General features: G+C 37.4%; 1 protein-coding gene across 1 annotated transcript in view; it reads left to right on the plus strand.

The window, feature by feature from the left end:
- LOC145254808 (thioredoxin domain-containing protein 16-like) overlaps positions 1 to 23,219 on the plus strand; it is a 59,690-nt gene extending 36,471 nt beyond the window's left edge. Inside the window, exons 15-21 of the mRNA XM_080113618.1 lie at positions 3,371 to 3,455; positions 13,371 to 13,512; positions 13,754 to 13,908; positions 14,759 to 14,849; positions 16,089 to 16,188; positions 21,367 to 21,447; positions 22,453 to 23,219. Of these exons, the coding sequence (XP_079969744.1) occupies positions 3,371 to 3,455; positions 13,371 to 13,512; positions 13,754 to 13,908; positions 14,759 to 14,849; positions 16,089 to 16,188; positions 21,367 to 21,447; positions 22,453 to 22,535 (737 nt within the window). The 3' untranslated portion in view covers positions 22,536 to 23,219. The remainder of the gene's footprint in view (positions 1 to 3,370; positions 3,456 to 13,370; positions 13,513 to 13,753; positions 13,909 to 14,758; positions 14,850 to 16,088; positions 16,189 to 21,366; positions 21,448 to 22,452) is intronic.
- The last annotated feature ends 1,152 nt before the right edge of the window (positions 23,220 to 24,371 follow it).

The following is a 24,371-nucleotide window of genomic DNA, read 5'->3' on the forward strand; positions in this document are numbered from 1 at the left end:
TTTTTTTTTTCAAAAGAAGAATGTACATAAATCATTTTTATTAAAAAAATGGTTTAATTGGCATTGTGTGTTGGGGTGGGGGGAAATGAAAACAAGACTATTCCAACACTTTCTAAATGGTAGGCCACCCACTGTTTTTTGACTTATTGGGAACTTAAAACAAGCAGGTCAGTCTTTAAGTGGGGCTGAAATCTAGAAGGGAAAAGAAAAAAAAAATAGGGTGGTAGAGTTCGGTGCATCTTTCCAAGATGAATGCAATTTGGCAAGGGCCAGGGACAAAAAGAAAAAAAATTGAGCGTTTTGGTTTTCCCATGCACCATGCTCAAGTAGGGAATAGGTGTACACCACCATTCTCACTATGGACAGGATCACTGGAAACATCTGTTTCTCCCTGCGACAAACTTTTCTTTTACAAAACTCCATCTTGTTCTAAGCCAAAAAAAAAAATGTAAAGAATGCATGGTCCCCCTCCCCCTGAGTGCAGTGAACAAGGCATAAAAAATAAGTTCAGCATTGCCCCCCCCCCACACACACACACACACTCCCCGAGTTAGCCCCAAAAGCCCCAAGAGACGTCAAATCCTGGTGAAAATGAACAAATGTTGCAGGCCTTAACATATGTAAATTTGACTTCTGCACCATGCAAAAAAAAAGACTAACTCCATTTGCCCCCTCTCCCTATTTAGCCTCAAACGCCCCAAAGCCTTAACATATTTAAATTTGAGTTCAGCACCATGCAAAACTGCTAAATAGACATACACAGAAAATTTTGGACAAATATGGTAAAATAGTTCCAAAAATGGATTGTTTTTTTATTAGCCCTAAAAGAACTCCTGGTGCACACCAAAGAGTTATTGTGAAGTATAGATAAACAAAATTACATAGAAAAGGGTGAATTTTGTCTGGACCAACAATTTTCCTCTGAAAAACGACAAAAGCAAATACCTTGAATAAATATTTGAAGATAAAACAACTTGAAATGTAAGTTTTTACCAAAATAACCAGATTCGGCATTAAATATAACAAGTATTGATATGCCATAAAACAATAAAATCAAACGGAACCCACTCACTAGATATACAGGAGTAGCATTGCCAATGTGTCGCGCCGAGGCTGCCAAATGTCAGCCTTAACTCAAAGAGATTTAATTTTTTTTTTTTTTTTTTTTCTTTTACTAATGTCAATTCATCTAATGTCTTGTCTGCTTGAGGAATGGTGTCTACCAAACTACTGTCAGTTTTTGATCTACAGACTTGATATATAGGTAATTCTGATTTGTGGAATGAATTTGATTTGGATTTTAGCTGCTAAGGAGTTTAAATAGATTATATTGGAACTTGGCAGGCATAAGTCGACTTAAAATGTTTCTCTGTGCATGCTCAAATATACATTTATCTCCTATATCATATTTCGATTGCAGAAATTCCCCTCTGGACCAAAGTACTGTAAGTTTGCTCTAACAGATGCCACATAAATTCACGTCTAGACTATTAGCCACTATCTCACGTAACTTTAGAATGCCATTTTAGACACATTTAGTCTTTGTAATAAAATCCTACATTTTATCTGAGGAGCAACATCACAATCGCAACCATCTTTAGATGAAGTAGTTCCTATTTTTTCCTCTAAATAACAAGTCCTCCTACCATGCCTAGTCATCACTGGGAGGATTTCTGCACTTTTGACAGATATGGAATTTCACCCTTATTAACTGAATCATATACTCATAGACATAACATGATCTTTCCAGTTTCCAATTCAAAAATAATGAATTCTCACATTCCGCCAAATCTCATTGGCTGAGAGCTGACAATTCGTAATTCCAGAATCTACATCTTATTACAAAAATGAACGCTCCACAACTTTACAAATATGGCGTCCCTCTCTACAAGAGGCAGTCGTTTTAAATAAAATAAACCAAATACAAACATATTAATGAACATTGACACATCAACACATGTTTATGAGTCAGGAATTCTTTTGACATTAAATATACAGTAGCTGTTAATTGTTCTTATACAGTTATGCTACCATGCTAAATCTTTTCTGTTTACATTAATTGTACATGTTAATACTTTTTCAATACATCGGCACATGCTTATAAGCCATTTTTTTCTTTAAGCTGGATAATTTTTTTATTTTTTATTTTTTTTTTTTAGTATGATTGACTTATACGCTAAATAAAATAAAAACAGATTAAGTGAATAATATAGCCAAGACACAAAATTTTGCCAAAACCTTACACGGTGAACTATATCGCTTGACTAACATTTAATCATAATCAGAACTTGACATTTGACATCAAAATCTTGTGATTTATTTGCAATGTCTGTCAGTGTGCATTTTTTTTATTTTTATTACATTTTCACCCCAAACAAGACACATTACCACTTTGGTGTAGGGGGCTACTATCAGGGGCAGCAACTACTGGGGCACTATGTTGGGATTTGGGCAGCAAGATGTCGGTTCATGTTACACTTGAACTTCTGCATGTCAGTATAGTTGGGGAAGCAGGGACCTGGAATGGAATTCCAGAGTCTAGTGATTCTGGGGAAGAAACTATTGGAGTAGAAAGATCTCTTGCATCTAGGGACCTTTACTGTGTGGGGGTGGGATTTAGCTGCCTGTTGAGGGTGTCTGCGTCGTGGGGGCACAGGTGTCTGCAGTTCGTCAGAGCATTCACCATTAAAATACTTGTAGAACAGGCAGAGGGATGCAACATTTCGTCGATGGGACAGAGGCTGAAGCTTAGATGCCAGTTCAGGGCCTATCAGATTGGTGACTCTTTTGAATCTTGTCTAGGAGCGAGAGACTTGCAGCAGATGCACCAGCCCAAATGTGACTGCAATACTCCATACATGGGCGAATGGTGGCCTTATAGAGGTACAGGATACTTTTGGGTGTCAGTAGTTTTCTAGCACAGTAGAGAGAGCCTACCTTCTTCGCAGCGGCCCTGTTTATGTTCATGTGAGTTTGCAGGTGTCTGTGCAATACAACTCAATCTAATATTTGCACCAACCAGCCTCGGCAACGCATGGCAGGACGGGTACAGCTATTAAAAGTTGACTTTTAGCATTTTGATATCCATGGTGGCTCAGATGGTATCAAATAATGTTGGAGTGCTAATGTTTTGGTTTTATGTTTAGCTGATGAAACTCAAATCATTTTGTTTTACTTTTGAAATCGCTACTATATATATATTGGTTGCAATATAATCTATAGTGTATTGATTCTATAATAAATACGAAATCTGCATGAATTAAAGTATCATATTTAAGTGTATTTTACGACCAGGCAATGTCATGCAGCCTGCTAGTTATCGATATTTCAAACAAATGTTTGGTAAAATAACTTTTTTGTCACTTTTCAGAAATAAAAGAATTTGAATTAGCTGCAAAACAAGAAAAGGGTAAAACATTTTTTGCCCTGATGAAGGGTGTGGAGGCTGAAACCTTGTGAGTATTTTTTGTCTTGCTGAAAATCCTATTGTTCATATATATATATATATATATATATATATATATATATATATATATGTGTGTGTGTTAGGTTTTTCATATTTAAAGGTATTTCCTTTCAAGGGGAAGTTTTTAGGGAATATTAATTTCAAAAACAGTCTGCAGTTTTAGCCAAGGTAGATTTCAAATGTGTTTCAGGTAAAAACAAAAACTACTGTACTCGAGGTCATGTTGAATTTTAGTAAAAATTCAAAATTATGGAAACTGATCAGTAGAAAAATAATTACAAGTGAAAATAAAAAAAATTCATGGAATTAAAGAACTTTATTGTAAGTTTAAAGATTTTTTTTAAATCCAGGGGAGGTAATTGCAACCTAATATTTCGATTAAATACTTTTAATCTGATATTTCAAAATAGAAAATGGATAGTTAATGTTTTTTATAGTTCTAGATCTTAATTGTTGTTAAAAATTACAAAAAAATTGATTCATCAGTCCCCCTTTGTAGTCGGACCATTTCATTATAATGTTCCTTCCAGTATAGTACCTGTAGTAGGTTGCAATTGGGATTAAAAAGTAGTACAAACCTGACCTCGTCTGGTGCTACCAGATCAGGCTGCCCTGTGGCTTCCTGAGACGAAATGCACCTACATTGACGTTTTTTTTGTTTTCTGATCTTTTTTGTAAAACTTATGTTCTGCAAAACCAAAAACAAAAACAACAGCCTATTCCCCCCCCCCCTTTTTTATTTTATTTTTTCCTACCTTACTCCCGGTCCTGGATATGACCTTAAACTACATCCGATGGTGAGGTCCGGCTTACGGGCTTGGGGAGTGTGGAGCCACCTCTTAATTGCCATTGCTCCCAGGTCCACCCTGACCCGGAGTGGTAGTACCTGTTAGGGTCCCAACTATGGGTTAAATAGAAACAGATTTTAAAAAGGAAAAGAAACAACAAAAAAAAGAAAGAAAAAGAAAACAAATATATTCTATTAAATTATCTATTTATTTATTTATTTTTTTGCCCTGTCGGTAGGGCATGAGAACAAACCGACTGTCCCCCTGCAGAGGGTAAAAATCCCTCAATGGGGCAACCAGTTAGCCGTGGGTTGCTACCCGTAAAGTCTTAGGACGTGATCCTGGTGATTGAGCGAACCTAAACCAGAATACATAGAAGTTTAGGCACCGCAACACATTACTTTGGCCCTTACTTCGATTAGACGGGCGGTCGGAGAGGCCCGATCCGACCAATCGGCCAGTCACGCCAAGCCCCACCATATATTGCCCATTCCAAAAACTCACTACTAATACAACACATCCCCCCTCTCCCACAAATAACCCTACTCCCTAATATATGATGGAAAGCGGTGGCTGAGGGTCAATCGATTAGGTGTGAATATCGATGACGAGGCTGTAAACCCCTCAGGATTGCTACAGATCCCATAGCAATATCAAGAGAGAACAGATAATCATTATGATACCACCAAAGTCGGTTATATCATCATTGTATCCCTGTAGAGGCTGGGCGAATGGGTTTCCCCCCAGGCTCTTCCCAAATAGGACTCCAAGGTGGGTGGGGAACAAAGATGACGAAAAAAGAAAACAAAATATATGGCTTATTCCTCCCAAAAACCACCCAACCACCCAAAGAGAACCCACTCTGATGTCTCTGACATCAGTAGCTCTGACGAAGAGACGATAAAACCAAGGAACTCAACATTCGTAGTAATAGAATCAATGGAGGAAACTCCTTTGAGCAAACTATCACCTTTTAAAATTGAAAAAAATCTTAAAACTCTAAAACCAAAGTCTATTAAAAAACAATTTAACGGCAGCCTACTAATAGAAACCCATAACGAAGAACAAACTAAAGAAATATTGAAACTAAAATTATTTGAAAACATCAAAGTCAAATGCTACAGACATCCAACCCTAAATACCTGCAAAGGAGTAGTGAAAAGCCACGAACTTGCACTTTGTCCCTTGGAGGAAATCCGGACATTCTTACAGAAACAGAATGTGTTAGATGTTCGCAGAGTTCAAATTAAAAAAAACGGTGAGAAAATCGATACCAATACATATATACTAACTTTCGATTCCCTCACCATACCCAAAGAAGTGAAAGTCGGATATATGAAAATAAATGTAGAAATTTATATTCCAAACCCCCTCCAATGCTTCAAGTGCCAGAAGTTTGGACACCACCAAGATCGGTGCACACGATTACCAGTGTGTGGAAGATGTGGAGAAAGTGGCCCACACATTGACTGCAGAAAAGATTTCAAGTGTGCCAACTGCCTGGGAAACCATGGCGCTGGCTCTAGATATTGCGAAATATGGAAAAGAGAAAAAGAAGTGACCAAACTAAAACATATAAAGAATATATCCTACCCAGAGGCCAGGAAAATCATCGAAACTAAAACATATGCAGATGCAACAAAAAAAACTAATCCAATCAACAATCAAAATGGTCATATACATGTAACGGATACAACTGACAAGAAAATTGATGTCCTAAGCAAACTAATAAAGGAAATGAAAGAACTATTAGAAGAAATGAGGAAAATGAATAGTGCAATGTCTGCAACCAATCCAAGGATAATATTAAGTAAAGACACTACTGAACCACAAAAAGAAACAAAACCACAAACCATTTCTACAAAAACAACCGAACAACCATCAAACACATCACAAGCCAGAAAAGAATCAAAAATCCCCCCAGACAAAAAAAAACAAAACAAACAAAAACAGGAAAAGAAAGATCCCGATCTATATCTCGAACAGGGACTCTGACAGAAAATAGATTTGAGGGATTGGAGACGATGGAAGTTGAACACAATTCCAAATGATGAACAAAATATTACAATGGAATATCAGAGGGATAAAAGCAAACCAAAATGAACTCACATTATTAATAACAAATATGAGCCCAGCACTTGTCTGTCTACAGGAGACCTTTCTGAAAGAAAATAATACCATCAACATAAAACACTACACATCTTACAACTACATAAATAAAGATACGGACAGAGCTTCTGGAGGCACATCAATACTTGTGAAGAATGAAGTCCCTCAAAGACAAATAAATATAAACACAAACTTGCAAGCAATTGCAGTTTCAGTGACTCTACATAGAACTATAACACTTTGCTCAATATACATCCCTCCAAAAGATACAATCAACGAAACTGAGATAACTCAATTAATAAAACAACTCCCTAAACCCTTTTTTCTACTAGGAGATCTCAACAGTCACAATGTAATATGGGGAAGTAAAGAAACAAATAAAAAAGGAAAAGAAATAGAAAACATAATAAATAAAAATAATCTATGCCTCCTTAATAATCAAAACTACACCTATATGTACCCAGCAACAGGTACTTTCACCGCCATTGACCTTACCTTATGTGATCCTTCCATATATATGGACTATGACTGGAAAGTACACAATGACACCTGTGGGAGTGATCATTTCCCAATCATCCTGGAAAGTCTAAGTACTAGCACTGAACAAAAAACACCCAAATGGAACCTACATAAAGCAGATTGGGAAGACTTCCAGGAACAGTGCAAAAACCAATTAATTATCGAAAAGAATGATGAAGATGACCATTTGAACTACTTCATTAAAACACTCACAAACATAGCAAATAATACCATACCGAAAACAACCAAAACCAACAATCACAACAAACCTTGGTTCACAAAAGAATGCAGAAAAGCCATCAGAGCTCGACGAGCTGCCTTGAGAAAATTCGAAAAGTATCCAACAAGCGAAAATCTGGATTTCTTCAAAAACAACAGAGCAAAAGCCAGACGAATCATAAAGGAATCCAAAAGAACAACCTGGAGAAATTATATATCCAAAATTAATGTGAATACCAAGGCGAAAACAGTTTGGAACATGATGAGGAAAATAGAAGGAAAGTGTAGTAGTACACCAATATCCCACATCTCTAAAGGCAACAAAATATACACCGATCAAAAAGACATTTCCAATAACCTGGCAGATAATTTATCAAAAATTTCATGACAGAGAAATTCAAAAAGATTAAAGGAAGAGAAAAAGAAAATTCTATTTAAATCACAAAATACTGAAAAATACAACCAACCTCTTACCTTGCCTGAATTAAAAGAATCGCTAACCAAATCCCATGACACAGCTACAGGGTCCGATGAAATTCCATATGAAATCCTCAAAAAACTTCCAGAAGCCTCAATGAAATACCTACTTGAAATTTTCAATATTATATGGTCCAGTGGAAACGTACCCGAGACCTGGAAAGAGGCCACAATAATACCAATCCCCAAATCTGAAAACTCAAACATCCAATCCCAATCAAGTAATGTCTCAGATCCATTGAATTTCAGGCCAATAGCTCTAACAAGCTGCATTTGTAAGACCATGGAAAGGATTATAAACAAAAGACTAATCTGGTTCCTGGAAACAGAGAATCTTATTACAGAATTTCAAACAGGATTCAGGAAAAACCGAAGTTCAATAGACCACATAGTCAGACTTGAAACCTTCATCAGAGAAGCCTTTGTAAGGAAGGAACATTTAACAGCAGTGTTTTTTGACATGGAAAAAGCCTACGATACTGTGTGGAAGTACGGTGTTACAAGGGATCTGAAGGCGCTTGGACTAAAAGGCAGAATGCCAATTTTTATTGAAAATTTTTTAAAAAATAGATGGTTCAGAATAAAGGTTGGCACAGCTCTCTCGGACTTGAAAGAACAAGAGAATGGAGTACCTCAAGGGAGTATACTGTCAGTGACCCTGTTCAGTATCTGAATTAACAACATTGTAAAAAACCTTAACCCTGGGGTAGATTGCTCCCTATATGTGGATGACTTCCTAATATGCTGTAGATCTAGATATATATCTATAATAGAAAGGAAGCTTCAATTGTGCTTAAACAAAGTAATGAGATGGACGGAAGAGAATGGATTTAGATTCTCCAAAAGAAAAACGAAATGCATGCATTTCTGCAAACTAAAGAACATGCATAATGATCCTGTCCTAACCATGGAAGGAATGCCCATACCCGTTACTGACCAGTACAAATTCTTAGGGATTTTATTTGACAAAAAGTTAACATTCATCCCACACATAAACTATCTGAAAAAAAAATGTAACAAAGCTGTAAATCTTTTGAGAGTGGTAGCACATACCGATTGGGGTGCAGACAGGGAAACACTCCTTAAACTTTACAGAGCACTAGTCCGCTCAAAGCTAGACTACGGTTGTTTCATATATGGATCAACCCGAACATCATATATAAAAAGCCTAGACCCTATTCACCATACTGGCCTAAGATTGGCCCTAGGAGCATACAGAACTTCCCCCGTGAACAGTCTATACACGGAAGCACACGAACCCCCACTAGATCTAAGGCGAGAAAAGTTAGCCCTTCAATATTTACTGAAACTGAAGTCTTGCCCAAACAACCCTGCATACCAATGTACCTTCTATCCTAAATATGAAGAACTCTTTAACATGAGAAGAAAAACTATCAAAACGTTCGGGCTCCAAATGAAGGAAAGCATTGAAGAATCGAAAATTCCAATCTCCAGCATTCACAACTTCATACTGCCTAAAACACCCCCATGGACCATGAAACAAGTTGAAATAAAACTCAACCTAAACAAAAAGTCCAAATCTACCACAAACCCTATTGAATACCACGACGAACTTCAACATTTAAAATTACAATATTCAGACTACACCTTTATCTACACAGACGGGTCTAAAAGCAACAATCACACTGGATGTGCAGCAACGTACCATAAAACCACAATGAAGAGAAATCTTCAAAATGAAGCATCTATATTCACTGCAGAGACTATAGCTATCGATCTAGCACTCAACATAATTTCAGAGGAAACCACCAAAAACTTCATCATTCTCACTGATTCTCTATCAGTCCTATTATCTATACAAAATCAAAAACAAGAAAATCCACTAACAACAAAATTAATAGAAAAAATCAATATCCTTTCAACTACTAAAAACATTATTCTTGTCTGGATCCCCAGCCATGTGGGGATCAAAGGCAATGACAGGGCAGATATAGCTGCAAAAAGATCTTCTCACCTTCCAACTGACAATTTTAAGATTCCACATACTGATCTTAGACCCCAGATAAAAGCATACATACAGGAAAAATGGCAACTGCGGTGGAGTCAGCAAGAGGGCAACAAATTATACTCGATCAAACCTGAACTTAAGGAACGATGTCCGGACGTCAAGAGATCACGCCGAGAAGATGTGATACTGACTCGACTGCGCATAGGGCACACCAACTTTACTCATTCTTATATACTAAATGGAGAATCGGCGCCAGAGTGCATCCCATGCCAGGAGACACTCACAGTAAAACATATCCTAGTTGGGTGTGATGACCTTGCCCCAACTAGAAAATTATATTATACAGAAAGCAATATGGAAGACCTTTTTGAAAAGGTCAACTCAGCAAATATTCTAGCATACCTAAGGAAAGTAAATTTATATAAGAAAATTTAAGGAAATTTAAAGTCATCCAAATATACACATCCATGTATAAATACAACATTTAATTTCTTAGTTCAATTTTATAAAAAAAGGGAGGAAAGGCTGAAAAAGTCATTCCCCCCCCTCCCAATAAAAAAAGTTAAAATAAAAAAAAAAAGGACTCCGGCATTAAATGACCACATAGGTTGATATGCCGTAAAACCAATCAATCAATCTATCAATCAACCTGACCTCGTACAATGTGTCGTCCGTTTCAGGAAAGGGATAAAGACAAAAAAAATGGCTGCTCTTGCTATTTATGGACGTGTGGTCACCTAAGTTAACGAGAGCTGGAGGAAATATGCAAATGAGATGCAGTCGGTTTTTCAAATAAAAAGCCAGTGTCAGTATTTTTTTTTTTTTTTTTTTTTTTTTACATAGGCATCATCACTTATCAAGACCCAGAGACCACTCGAGGATAAGGGCTAAGAGTGCACAGTAGTCAATTGGACAATATAGTAATTGTTAGTAATGGAAATTTGGTAAATTTTTTAACTTAAGTGGAACGGCTCATCAAGAACTTGTTTACATTGGACTTGAAGACAATCGGATTGTAGTCAACTAGAAAGCAGGCAATCGGAAGACAGTTCCACAGGTGTGCAGTTCTAAGACCAAGTTCTCTCCGATTCTCTCTCGTCTGATCTTGATCACGTTGTACAATGGGGAAAGGAGTGGCTGGTTACTTTTAATGCATCTAAAACCAAGCTTCTATCTTTACATCAAAGTTCTGATCCCCATCTGGCATCAATTAAAAGGAATGGCTCTCATCTTGGGGAGGCCTCAAGTTTTGACAGGCTTCTGGGCTTGACCTTTACTCTTGATCTTAAATGGAATACGTACATCAAATCTGTTGCCAAGGCCGCTGGAAAAATGGTCAGATCTTCTATCGATCCAGTAGATATCTCACTGCTGATGCAATTCTCTATCTATATAAGAGCCAGATACGTCCAAGGATGGAATACTGTTGCCACATATGGGTAGGAGCTGCTAAAAAAGACTTGTCCTGCCTTGATAGGGTTCAAAATAGACTTCATGGCCTGGTGGGAGATGTCCTTTTCTCTTCGCTGCAACCTCTATCTCACAGAAGAGATGTTGCGAGTTTGTCTCTGCTTTACCGTTATTTTCATGGAAAGTGTTCGACTGAGCTTCAATCTATGGTCCCCCCCCTCGCCAAACTTTCACAAGAAACACTAGACTAGCTGAAAACATTATCAATAATTTTCCCCACTCTTTATCTGTGCCTAAACCTAAACATAGATTCCATGATCAAAGCTTCTTTCTTAGAACTGCACGCCTGTGGAATTGTCTTCCGTTTTCCTGCTTTCCAGCTGTCTATAATATGGTTGTCTTCAAGTCCAACGTGAACAAGTTTTTGGTGAGCCGTTCCACTTAAGTTAACAAATTTAGCGAACTTCCATTACTATTGATTACTATATTGTCCTTTTGACTACTCTACATTCTTTAACCCTTATCCTTGAGTGGCCAATCGGCCTTGATAAGTGGTGACGCCTATGTAAAAAAAAAAAAAGCAGCTTTGTTTATGGAATCTGTTTAGGTTTAGAAGTTTCTGACAGATGTATGCTAGGGTTTGATACAGAATTGCGAGAAGGAGAACATAACGGTTGGAAATTCTTTTTTGGACTTTATTTTCTAATATTACTACGTATTTAACTGCAAACTATTTCGGCGCAATGGCAATGGGCGAATGGCTATGGTTAAGCAGCGACATCCTTAGACCATTTACTGGAAAAGGTGATGTGATTACGGGGCTTAACAAGCGCTGAAGTTGGTGGCAAAGCTGCAGAAGATTGCATACCTAGCCACATTGATTGGAAGGGAATGCTTTAGCGGTATATCTAGAAATGGGAGCCAGATTGGATCATTGTGAAGAGTATTGAAAACTGATTAAAGACCAAATTTTCAGAGAGCACATTTGAGGCTTATCAGCTCAGAAGAGTTACCTGGACTGGAGTCGGTGGATGTATATGTGGCAGAGATAAGGTGCCTAGTGAGATTGGCTGGATATTTGAGATGCAGCCTTGAGAAGACTGTTAAACTGGGTTTCGTAAGTGGTTTCTCTGATCATGTCTCGATGGAACTGCAACAACTTACTGAAATTGAAACGATGGAGGTGAAGATTTTGAGGCATGCTAGAGTGCTGACAAAACACATCAGTGAACTAGCCGCAGTTGCCTCTGCGGCAAACAATCAAAACAAAGGAGCAAACCTGCACAAAATCCCTGAGTAGCTTCCGGGCCTTGATAAGTGGTGACCGTGTAAAAAAAAAAAAAAAAAAAAAAAAAAAAGTTATACATTTAAATGTTTCGGATGTCAGGGACCCCACCTGATGAGACTGTAAGGAGTCATGACCAGACGTTGTCTGTTTTTGGTGGGGCACATTAGCAGGAATTGCTCTTCGCTTCCGGTAAAGGGGTGCTATTGCGTCAGTAGTAATCCTCCCCCTTTTTTTTTTTTTTTTTTTTTTACTGGAGAGGTGGGAGTTTGTTGCCACAGATAGTGGTCACAATAGACAGGAAGAAGGCTAGTCCTTATCGATATCAAATGTACAACAACGCTTGTTACTACAAATGTCGCCAGCACTTGGAATGGAACTAGTAACATTAGAACCATACATGGCAGAGAAGTGAAATGTTGAGGAATATGCCACTGTGACTAAAAGTGATTGTACTGAATAGGCTTATTGCAGAAATTGACGTGGTACTGAGCCTGGATGTGAGGGACTAATTGAGAGGAGCTACTATTGCTAAAAGCCAGGTAAAATTTGACAATCAGTGCACCAAGAATGACGAAGTGCAACCAGGAGCAATACCTTCCAACTGTCAAAACATTGAGCATGAGGACTTTTGGGCCTTCTTTGATGGTGATAAATGAATGGCAGTGGATCACCTGTTTTGACAAATCGGATTAGTTGCTGCAAAAGTACACTAAAAGGAGATAGTCACAGTTTGAGAAGGAAGTTGAGAGGTGGATTGACAAACAAATATTGATATCGTGGTCAGGAAGGTCAAAAGAATTTTACCATTCATGGTTGTGGTTCATATATTAAGGAAGTTAAACAAGTATATAGCTTGTCACACTAAAGATGGAATCGATGTGTGTGAAGAAATCATAGATGATTGGCTTTATTTAGTTATCACCTTTACATCCGTAACAATTGAGATTTTAATCCTAAATTCTTAAATAACAAATACAAACTAAACGGTTTCAAAATTTTAATTATTTTTAACATTTTCTTTATAAGGTATGTACACTTCTATACCAAATATCTTTATTTAATGTTCCATAATGAAATACTTTATTTTATTTCATTTTTTTTTAAATTTTTATTTTTTTATTCCAGTACCCAAACACAGGAAATGCCCATGCCATGTGTATTGGCTCTTAGATGGAATGATCCTGTTGTTCCTATAACTTTATTTCGTGGTCCCTTCAGCAAGGAAAACATTCTGGAATTTTCTGAAGATTCAAAATTGCCAATGTTTGTAAGTCAACAGATTCAATTCTGTTTAAACAATGTTTTTCCTTTTCTTTCTGAAAACAATCAACCTAAATGCTGTGAGGTTAGTATCGAAGATATGGAAAATAGTCCAAATGATGTAAAAATAATAAATTGTCGTTTCGAACATGTAAAAACGGATGTAAAACAAAAGTTGAATAGTAAAATTCGAAAGTCTGATTTCCATGAAATTAAATGCTGAAACTCTTTTCTGTTTTTTCTTCTAGCCCGAACTTGATCCTGTACTGCTTCCTATCATTTACAAAACGAGGCGCCCACTGTTGATCCTTTTCTGGAAGGATCAAGATCCTTCATATCTTGAAATTAAGGCTGTGGTCGAATTGGGCGCTTTTAATGATGTCATCTTCACATGGCTTAATCTGTAAGTGTAATGTTGTGCAGCTTTTTTTTTTTTTTTTTTTTTTTTCTTTTTTAGCGCTTCAATGATCTTCCATAATATTTCAACCGATCACTCTTTTTTCTTTAATAAAAAGCATTCATTCTTAATATTTCCAACTACACCTTGCATCGACATGTCTAAGTTTTTGTTTTGTTTTCCTGATAAAAAACAAGACTAGAAATATGGTTTTCGAGTGACCCTATACAAGGGTGCTCATTAAGTTCTGGGCTATATAGCTATTTAGTATATTTATGTTTGTCTATAATTCTTACGGATGTTGACTGATTTTTATCATGTCTAGACTGTGATGACATATGGAAAGCTGGACAATAAGTGTTGCGGAAAGGAGTTGCATGGAAAGAAATGATATGAGAATGATACAAATATGTAATGTCTTAAAAATGGGCTTCGATCTGATGATCTCGGAAAGTTGAGATCTGGACAGGATAGGAAGGTACGTGAGTTGAGGTAGCAGTGGTTGGCCAAGGGAAACCTGGATACAAGTGATAAATATGAACTTTAAAGAAAGAGGGATGAATAGAATCCTGGTCAGAGATAGGCTATTTTGATAGCAAATTTCTAAAAACTGTCACTGATGCTAGCATGTAAAATAGACATAAAATTAAATAAGTGCAACGGATGATACAAATATTGCTTATACATGTTATGGTAGTTAAACATGTGGCAATCTAACTTGATGCCAGCAAGTCCTTATTCTTTGCATATCTTTGATCGCAGGGTGAAATGAGAAGCTGTGAAATTTAATTCTTTAATCTTCAAAATAATCAAAGACTGTTTCCTCATTTTTCTATGTTTTCCATTTCATTTCCAGGACTGCCTATACAGATTTTGGAGTCCAACTGATAGAAACCTACTTCAGTGTCCCAAGTCTTCCAGCTTTATCAATGGTGTATTTTTCGGAGGTAAGTTACAATTTTATATTTGAACTCATAAAGGGTCACGTGTATTGACCACCTGCTTTCTTAGGGGTCACAGGAGTCAATCTATATAAACTCGAATGTCCCAGGCATTTTTTTTTTATTTTTACATTTTCACCCCAAACAAGGCATATTGCCACTTTGATGTAGGGGGCTACTATCAGAGAACTAAGTTCCAGGGGTACTATCTAGGGAGTTTAGCAGCAAGATGTCTGTTCACATTACACTTTAACTTTTGCATGTCAGTACAGTTGGGGAAGCAGGACACCGGAAGAGAATTTCAAAGTCCTGCTGTGGTACAATGGGGAAAGAAGTGGCTGCTTACATTTAATGCATTTAAAAACCAAACTTCTATCTCTACACCATCTACGCTTTGATGCCAATCTGGCATCGGTTGAAATGAATGGCTCTCCTCTTAGAGGCTTTATGTTTGGACAAGTTTCTGGGCTTGACCTTTACACCTGACCTGAAATGGAATACATATATCAAATCCATTGCCAAGGTCGCTGGAAAAATGGTTGGAACCTGCTACTGTTCCAGTAGATCTCTCCTGATGCAATTCTCTACCTCTACAAAAGCCAGGTACGGCCAACGATGGAGTACTGTTGCCACATCTGGCTGGAGCTACTAGAAGCAGCTTATTCTGTCTTGACAGTTCAAAATAGACTTCATAGCTTAATGGGGATGCCCTTTTCTCTTCCTGCAACCTCTTTCCCACAGAAGCGACGTTGTGAGCCTGAGCTTCAATCTATGGTCCCCCCTCGCCAAACTTTCACAAAAAAATACTCTAGTCAAAACCACTATCAATAATTTCCCACGCTCTTTATCTGTGCCTAAACCTAAATGTAGATTCCACAAACAAAGCTTCTTAGAACTGAACGCCTGTGGAACTCTCTTCTGATTGCCTGCTTTCCAGCTGACTGCAATCTGATTCTCTTCAAGTCCAACGTAAACAAGTTCTTGATGGACCGTCCCCCTAATTAATCAAATTTACTAAATTCTCACTGTTTACTACGCTATAATCACATTGACTAATGTACACTCATTAACCCTTATCCTTGAGTGGCCTCTGGGCCTTTATAAGTGGTGACTCCTGTGTGTAAAAAAAAAAAAAAAAAAAAAAAACTTACAAAACATAATAGAAAATTGTTCTTTACTTTATAATACCTTCAAATCCTTGTTTTATAATTACTTTTTTTTTTTTTTAACATGTTCTAATTGCAGAAACGTGTGTATAATTATATGGAGAAATCTATAACTTCACAATTGGTCACAGATTGGATTGAAGAAGTAACAGTCAACCGAAACAATATGGAACCTTCTTGTAAGTAACATGTTTTGTTCAAGCTTTATTAATTTACAAACTAGCATGGTTATCTGATGTTTCTTGGGGGGGGGGCATGGAAAAGAATTAAGTGCCACATCTTTTAAAACTTCTTTCTTGCTCTCACTATTCCTATTCTCTAACTAGTTGTCGCTATTGCCTCTTTTTCTCAGAAACTACTGTCTCGATTTGACTTAAATTTTGTATGGATCTTTATGATAATGTGCAGCCAACTAAGTAGATAATATGGTGTATAGTCTATGCAGACAGGGCTCTATGGACAAATCTATCTTTAGTTGACCTTTGACAACTAAATATTTTCGTTTACTAGTCAAATAGAAAAGTTACTAGCCAAACCCATGTGATTTTTGGAATATGACATCTTAGTTCTGACGATTATGTGCATAATAATTTTTTTTTTTTTTTTTAGTGTAATTCTACATATATGACAAATTTTATGTTGATACCTGAATGTATAGACATTCTAATTGCTTCAGATTAAAATTGCTTCGTTTAATTGCTTCGTTTAATTGCTTCGTTAAAAAAAGTATATTGTTCTATTAAACTTTTATTGTTTAAATTTAACTGTTCGTTTTATTAAAAAAAAACAGTTGAAAAGATATTTTTCACTCGGTTGTGAGCTTTGGAAGATTGTCAGTGAAATAAATACAATCGCCGAAAGATAAGGGTTTCATTATTTCTTGTTGCCAGTTTGAAAAATCACTCGCAAATGCGACTGTTTCACTCATAATGTAGAGCCCTGGCACAGTTAAGAATAGGGATTAGTCACTGCAATACCATTTTTACTCTAGAAGTTTTCTCGGAAACTACTGGTCCCATCTGACTGTTACATTTCATGTGGGCTTTTATAAAGTGCAGCAAACTAAGTATTATGGTATCTGTTTGGAGCACAGTTAGTGATTGAGATTAGTATTTAATGCAAAAACGAGCACATTAAACCATCAATTTGGCATAATGCATAGCTCGGGCACAACTCGTAGCTCAATTCTTAATACCTACTCATACTGTAACACTATACTAGACCTAAGCTAACATTAATAAAATAAAAAAAAAGGGTAAGACTAAAATCACATTATCTCCTCCCTAACAAGCCCTCTTACAAACATAGACGCTTACACTGCATGAACTTCACCCACCCCCTTTATCCATTAACAAGTAAATAGCATGTCCCTAAATCACTTTGAGGAGTGTAACTAATCAGTAGAGATATAATCCCCCACAAACTAACCCAGTAACACTAACAACGCGGGGTCGCAGAAATACCTGGATTAGAACCTAGGCGCGGAGAAAACCCTCTCAGGGCTGACGGACCCAGTAGGTCTTCCCAGATCATCCGTCTAGGAGAAGGAAAACTCTGAAACTAAACCAAAGGGGAGAGAGGCCTCTTCAGTCTTGGATGACAACCTTCCTAGAGCTGGTGACTCAAACAAATTCACCGGTTTGCAAACCTAAATTGCTTAAGGAGTAGATAGGCTCTGTCTATCGCCCGGCTTCCATACTCCTTCTTTGCCTATTAGTCAAGTGCAGAGACACTATCTCAGTGATTCGACAGAAACAACCAGCGGTAGATCTTGTTTCCTGGCTAGGGCAATGAACGCCGTTCTTCCCCATTCCCAGCATGCCCCACCCCTAAAACTGAACATTTGGGAGTGCTTGAATATAAGATATGCCTGAGCGATTAGATTGGGTTGACCTTCTTCTAAAGGGTTGAGGGTACCGGATTGACAGTTCCTGGCTGCTGTTCCCGACTGGTAGTACAGGAGCCCTAACTCTTTGGTAGCGCTTAGAGCGGCTGCTCCATCAACAGTTGAATAATATCGGGTTGTTTGCAGTGCCATGACGCGCATGGAAAGGGACTCTGCACTCATCCCCGGTGGGCTTTCCTGAGGCCACAATCCTAATTGGAGAAAGGTCAGCTGATGGTCTACTTGTGATGCATGTCTGAAGCTCCGCATAACCTCTTGTTTAGCTCCCCCTTACCGAAACTCTTAAAAAAAAATATGACGACAGTACAATCTAAAAATAAGCTTAAACCAGGATTAGGGACAAACAAATTCAACTTGCCTCCTCCCTTGAGGCTCTCATTCACAAATATCCGTGGGCTTAGAACTAACTTAGCTGATGTTGAAGCATTGCTCTTAACAAATACCCCGGATATCTTAGCACTAAGTGAGACTAACCTACACTCCTCCATTCCCTCTAACCACTTTAACATGCCTGGATATCTCCCACTCTGCCGTAAGGACTCTGACAGACATATGCACGGACTTGGAGTTTACATTTGTAATACCCTTCCCTTGACTAGAGAAACAAACCTAGAAACAGATGATCAAGCCTTTATGTGCTTTAGACTAAACGTGCAACACAGTATTAGCTACTATTATTTTCTCTACCGCTCTCCCTCGACTCAGGACTGCTCCATAATAAACAAAGTATCTGACAGCATAGACACGGCACTGTCCCTCGACACTAGCGCAAAAATACATGTTTGGTGACTTTAATGTCCACCACAAAAACTGGCTTGGATTCTCTACTCACACAGATGCAGCGGGCAGCACAACCCATAGCTTCGCTATATCTCACTCTCTATCACAAATTGTTACGTTTCCAACCCGTTTCCCTGACCAGGAAGAACAACACGCATCACTTCTAGATCTGTTTTTGACCACAGTTCCCGATGACTGCATAACGAAGGCCCACAGCCCACTCGGGAACGCTGATCATGCAGTGATAATGGTTGAAATCGCCCTAAACTCTAGACCCAAAACTGAAGAGCCAGTGCTCAAAACAACGAGATATTATAATAAGGCTGACTGGGAAGCCATCAGGGAACTAATTAGAGATGCTCCGTGGAAAAATATTTTCTCTCTCCCTGCTGAACAATGTGCAAACAAGACCACTGACTGGTTCAAAACTGCAATCGAAGCGCATGTTCCCATGCAGAAATTATATAGTAAGCCCCACTCTCCCCAATGGTTTACGTCGACTTGTGCAACTGCCATTACTCAAAAGCAGCATGCATACCGTAGGTTTAACCGACATAAGTCCAGTTCAAACAGACTGAAGTATATAGAAGCTAGAAATAACGTTAAGAAAGAAATAGCGACAGCTAAGAGAGAATTTACGGAAACCACTAAAAAGCGCATCGAAGCACAAAAACTAGGAACTCGAGACTTCTGGAAAATCTACAACAGTGTAGTAAATAATGGGCAATCAACAATTCCCCCACTAACCAACAATCACGAGGTTGTCTCCTCAGCAACCGACAAGGCTAACATGCTTGCCAGTCGGTTTGCCTCAAACTCCACACTGAACCCTTCCAACCACCCCCTACCTGACTTTCCTATGCGGACAGACGCCACACTAGACGATCTGAAAACCACCCCTGCTCAGGTGCATGCTATCATAAAAAACCTTGACACCTCAAAAGCATGTGGACCCGATCTTATCCCAGCTGTGCTATTAAAAAAGTGCTCAGCCGAAGTAGCTCCAGTTCTCTCCAAACTCTACAACAAATGTCTTAATGAAGCTTGCTTTCCGGGCTGTTGGAAAACTGCTTCTGTTGTACCAGTATTCAAGAATTCTGGCGAAAGGACAGACCCATCAAATTATCGCCCCATTAGCCTCCTCCCACTCTTTGCCAAAATATTTGAGACCATAATTAACCATGCTCTAGTCCATCATCTTACAGATGCTAAACTGACTGACAAACAATATGGATTTAGACAAGCCCGTTCCACAGCAGACATCCTCACTGTGATCTCTGAACGTATATACCATTCACTGGACAAAGCGGGGGAAGGCAGAGCGGTAGCTCTAGATATATCTAAGGCTTTTGACAGGGTATGGCATGAGGGTCTCCTCAGTAAAATCAGATCATACGGTATCACTGGTAGAATACTTAACATAATTAAATCCTTCTTAGATAAGAGAAAAATCCAGGTAGTCCTCGACGGTCGCACATCTAAACAATATGATATAAATGCGGGAGTGCCCCAGGGTTCTATCCTTGGACCTCTATTGTTCCTGATATTCATAAATGACCTCCCCGACAACATTGCCTCTGAGATGGGTATATATGCTGATGACACTACACTCTATGGCAGACACGACAGGAAGACGAATGAACACATTTCTAAAGAAATGGCAGAAACACTAGAGGAAGACCTCCAATCTGTAGTGGAATGGGGACAAAAGTGGTTGGTCGCGTTCAATGCTGCCAAGACTAAACTAGTTTCATTCAATAATTACAAGAAACCCTCTGTACCACCCATAGCAATGGCCAACGACTCTTTATCTGAGAGTCCATCTTTCAAACTCCTTGACCTAACGTTCACAGGAAACATGAGTTGGAACAATTACATTGAAGGCATTGCCAGGGCCGCTGCAAGAAAGGTAGGCTCTCTCTACCGTGCTAGAAAACTACTAACACCCGAAAGTATCCTGTACCTCTATAAGGCCACCATTCGCCCATGTATGGAGTATTGCTGTCATATTTGGGCTGGTGCATCTGCTACTAGTCTCTCGCTCCTTGACAAGGTTCAAAAGAGTCGCAAACCTGATAGGCCCTGAACTGGCATCTAAGCTTCAGCCTCTGTCCTATCGACGAAATGTTGCATCCCTCTGCCTTTTCTACAAGTATTTTAGTGGTGAATGCTCTGACGAACTGCAATCACTTGTGCCCCCACGACGCGAGCACCCTCGACAAACCCGACAGGCTACTAGATCCCACCCCCACACTGTAGAGATCCCTAGATGTAAAAGATCTTTTTACTCCAATAGTTTCTTCCCCAGAACCGCAAGACTCTGGAATTCCATTCCAGGTCCCTGCTTCCCCAACAGTACTGACGTGCAGAAGTTCAAGTGTAACGTGAACCGACACCTTGCTGCCCAAATCCCTACATAGTACCCCAGTAGTTGTTGCCCCTGATAGTAGCCCCCTACACCAAAGTGGCAATTTGCCTTGTTTGGGGTGAAAATGTAATAAAAAAAAAAAAAATAAAAAAAAAAATTATAAATCAACGGGCTATAACACTTTGCCTGTTTTTAATAAGCAAAAAGTCAACTTTAAAAGCCAACTTTAAAATTAGAATTTATTAGTTCTTTAACGGTTTACTCAAATTTTAATTTTTAATTTTTTTTTTTTTATTTTGTCAGATCAAATGACAGAAAATGATTGGAAACCACAAAGAGAAAATTTTGATTTCTTAAAAGACCATCCGTTTGACGATTGGGAAAGTAAGACTTGTGTCTATTTCTTCAATTTTTATTTTCATTGTTTTGTTTAGTTGTCTTTTTATAAGTTTTCCGTTGTCGTTGTTTTCCGTTGTCGTTTTTGATAAACTTAAAACAATTTAAGTATCTGCCCCCAAACTTTTAATATAGTATTACTAGGCTCAAACATTTTATAGCAAAAAGTCATCAAAGCTAAACAAAAAAAAATACTATATGCAAATTAAATATTAAAGAAAAACCCTAGATTTCAATTTTTTTTACATTGTCTTTATGAACTAGCAGGGACACCTGGTGTTGCCAGATGTCCCTGCTAGTTCCATTTGGACACACTTGCTATACTAAGGATATTCAGCATTTTTTCATTACTATATGTGAATTTCATTGTCGATACCCTCCACAACAATTTCAAAAATAAAATCCACTATTCTCAGGATATTGCACTTTCTGATGACTATATACCAGCTTAAGCCAATTTCTGTAATGCTCCCACAGAAGAGACGTTGCAAGCCTATCTTTGTTTTATCGTTATTTCCATGGCAGGTGCTCGTCTGAACTCCAATCTCTTGTGCCCCCCTCGCCAATCTTTTACAAAATCACCTGTCTAGCTGAATCCACTGTCCAAACTTTCCCCACTCTTTATCTATGCCTAAATCAAAACGTAGATTCCAAGAACAAAGCTTCTTTCTTAGAACTGCACCCCTGTGGAACACTATTACGTCTGCCTGCTTCCCTCCTGACTACAACTTGGATGTCTTCAAGTCCAACGTAAACAAATTCCTGATGAACCGCCCCCTTAAGTAGACACTTTAAATACCCACACTAACGTACTGTACTTACAATAACCCTTATCCCGGAGTGGCTTCCAGGCCTTGATAAGTGGTGACCACCTTGTAAAAAGAAAAAAAAAAAAAAAAAAAAAAATCTAGAATGGTGTACGGTTTTTGTGTTCAATTATATGTAGAATATTGAAAGCTTTCGTAGACATAAATTTATTTATTTCTTTTTCAGATCGAAACAAAATGAAGAAACCAGATGTTTCCGCTTCTGTGCCCTCGCAGGGTTATCGTAAACCTAATCATGAGGAACTTTAAAATGTTAAAGCAAAGGATTTGGTATTTTTAGATATATGCATACTTTATTTTACATAAGCATTTATGTCACTACACATTCATGAGCATGTTTCGGTCAGCCAGTTACAAGTAACTAGAGACCTTCAGGCGATACTGTATGGTTCGTAATCTATTAAGATTATGGACTATAAGCAATATCGTCTAAATAGGTCTCTAGTTACTGGATGACGAATCATGCTCATAAATGTGTAGTGCCATATAAATGATTACGTAAAATAAAAATTATATTTTGCCCTACTTTGGTATTGAACACTCTTGTATGAACCTCATTAAAACTTCACTGGTGGTTTAACCTCGGAAAATATTAACCTGGAATTATATATATTAAAATGTTTACGTGTTGAAGTCATACCAATGGTTTCCTTGCCAAAAGAACAATTTATCAGCGTCTCTAAGATTTGTAATTCAAAATTGTTAGACTCTTATCCTAGTAATTGAGCACTCTGTTCAATTGTAATTTAAAAAAAATTACATAATTCATATAGATCTGTGTGCGTGCATGATTACAAAAAATGACATTTTGTCTATTGATCTTGATATTTATTTTTCTCTTCATTAAAATTCAAATTAAAAAAAAAAGAAAAAAAAAAAGCGAAATTGTTTCCACCCTTCATACTTTTGAAAGGATCAAGACAAATGTTGAATCTAACATGTCTAAATGAGGGTGCTACCTAAAAAAAAAAAAAAAAAAAAAAAAAAAAAAAAAAAAAATTAACTTTCTTGGATTTATATTTTGGATTTTACCGTCATTGGATAATTTACCTTTCCCCAGACTATCCATTCACGTGAAGTCACTTTTTTCCTCACCATATTCCCTCTGCTTCACTTTTTGTTATCAAGTAAGATCTTTGACTGACTTGCAGTTTCATCAAATACTTCTGTATGCAAAATCTGATCCCGCATTTTGCTAATTCCTACCCTCGGATGAGAAGGAAAGTATTTCTTCGAAACTCTGGATTAAGGACTATTCACTTGAGTGTTTCCTTTTCAGATTAAATGTTTTAACTCTTTTTCAAAGTGTTTTAACATGTTTTATTAACTATTTTCTCATATATATATATATATATATATATATATATATATATATATATATGCACACACACACATAGTGATGGGACGAATCTAACATTTTTCTAGGTTCCAATTACCGATTCTGATACAATTACAAATTCCAATTTTTCAGAAATCTCCAAATATTTAACTATAAAATTGTTCTTTTACTAGATTACATGTTAAATGTTTTTCCAAATGTAAAAACAAACTTGTGTGTGGGGAGGAGGGTGATTTATAGGTTTTAATTTTACTGGTAGTTTAAAATCGATAGCAAGAAACCATTGGTATGTCCATTTATATTCAGTAGGTAAATATTTTACTGAATTTGGTAGATTTTTACCCCGGTAATTGAGGCCTCTGGTCAAATATTCCCTTAAAAGATATATATGTATGTACGCTGATTTAAATACAAATTAATATTTACATTTATTTTTGAGTACGACATAAAAAATTATTCCGTTATTTTATGGAGTTTTAAAGAAAAAGGTTAAATCTTCGAAACTCCATGCAATAAAGAAAATAATCATTTGTATATTGTATTCCTTGTTCTGGAACAATAAATTTTGTAAATATTTGCAAAATTTAATTCCCTCTATTTATTCAGATTCAATTTCACATTGAGCTTTATTTTTCTCAAGATATGATGGAATCTATAAATATTGGCATTAATATTTGTATTATCACTTTGAAAAAAAAATATAGTGATTTAAAGGTTATGAGGGTTTTTGAAGCATGAAAATGATA

The sequence above is a fragment of the Euprymna scolopes genome, chromosome 30 (assembly GCF_053919585.1).
Source record: "Euprymna scolopes isolate OS-2025 chromosome 30, ASM5391958v1, whole genome shotgun sequence".
In the NCBI taxonomy this organism is placed as follows: domain Eukaryota; kingdom Metazoa; phylum Mollusca; class Cephalopoda; order Sepiida; family Sepiolidae; genus Euprymna; species Euprymna scolopes.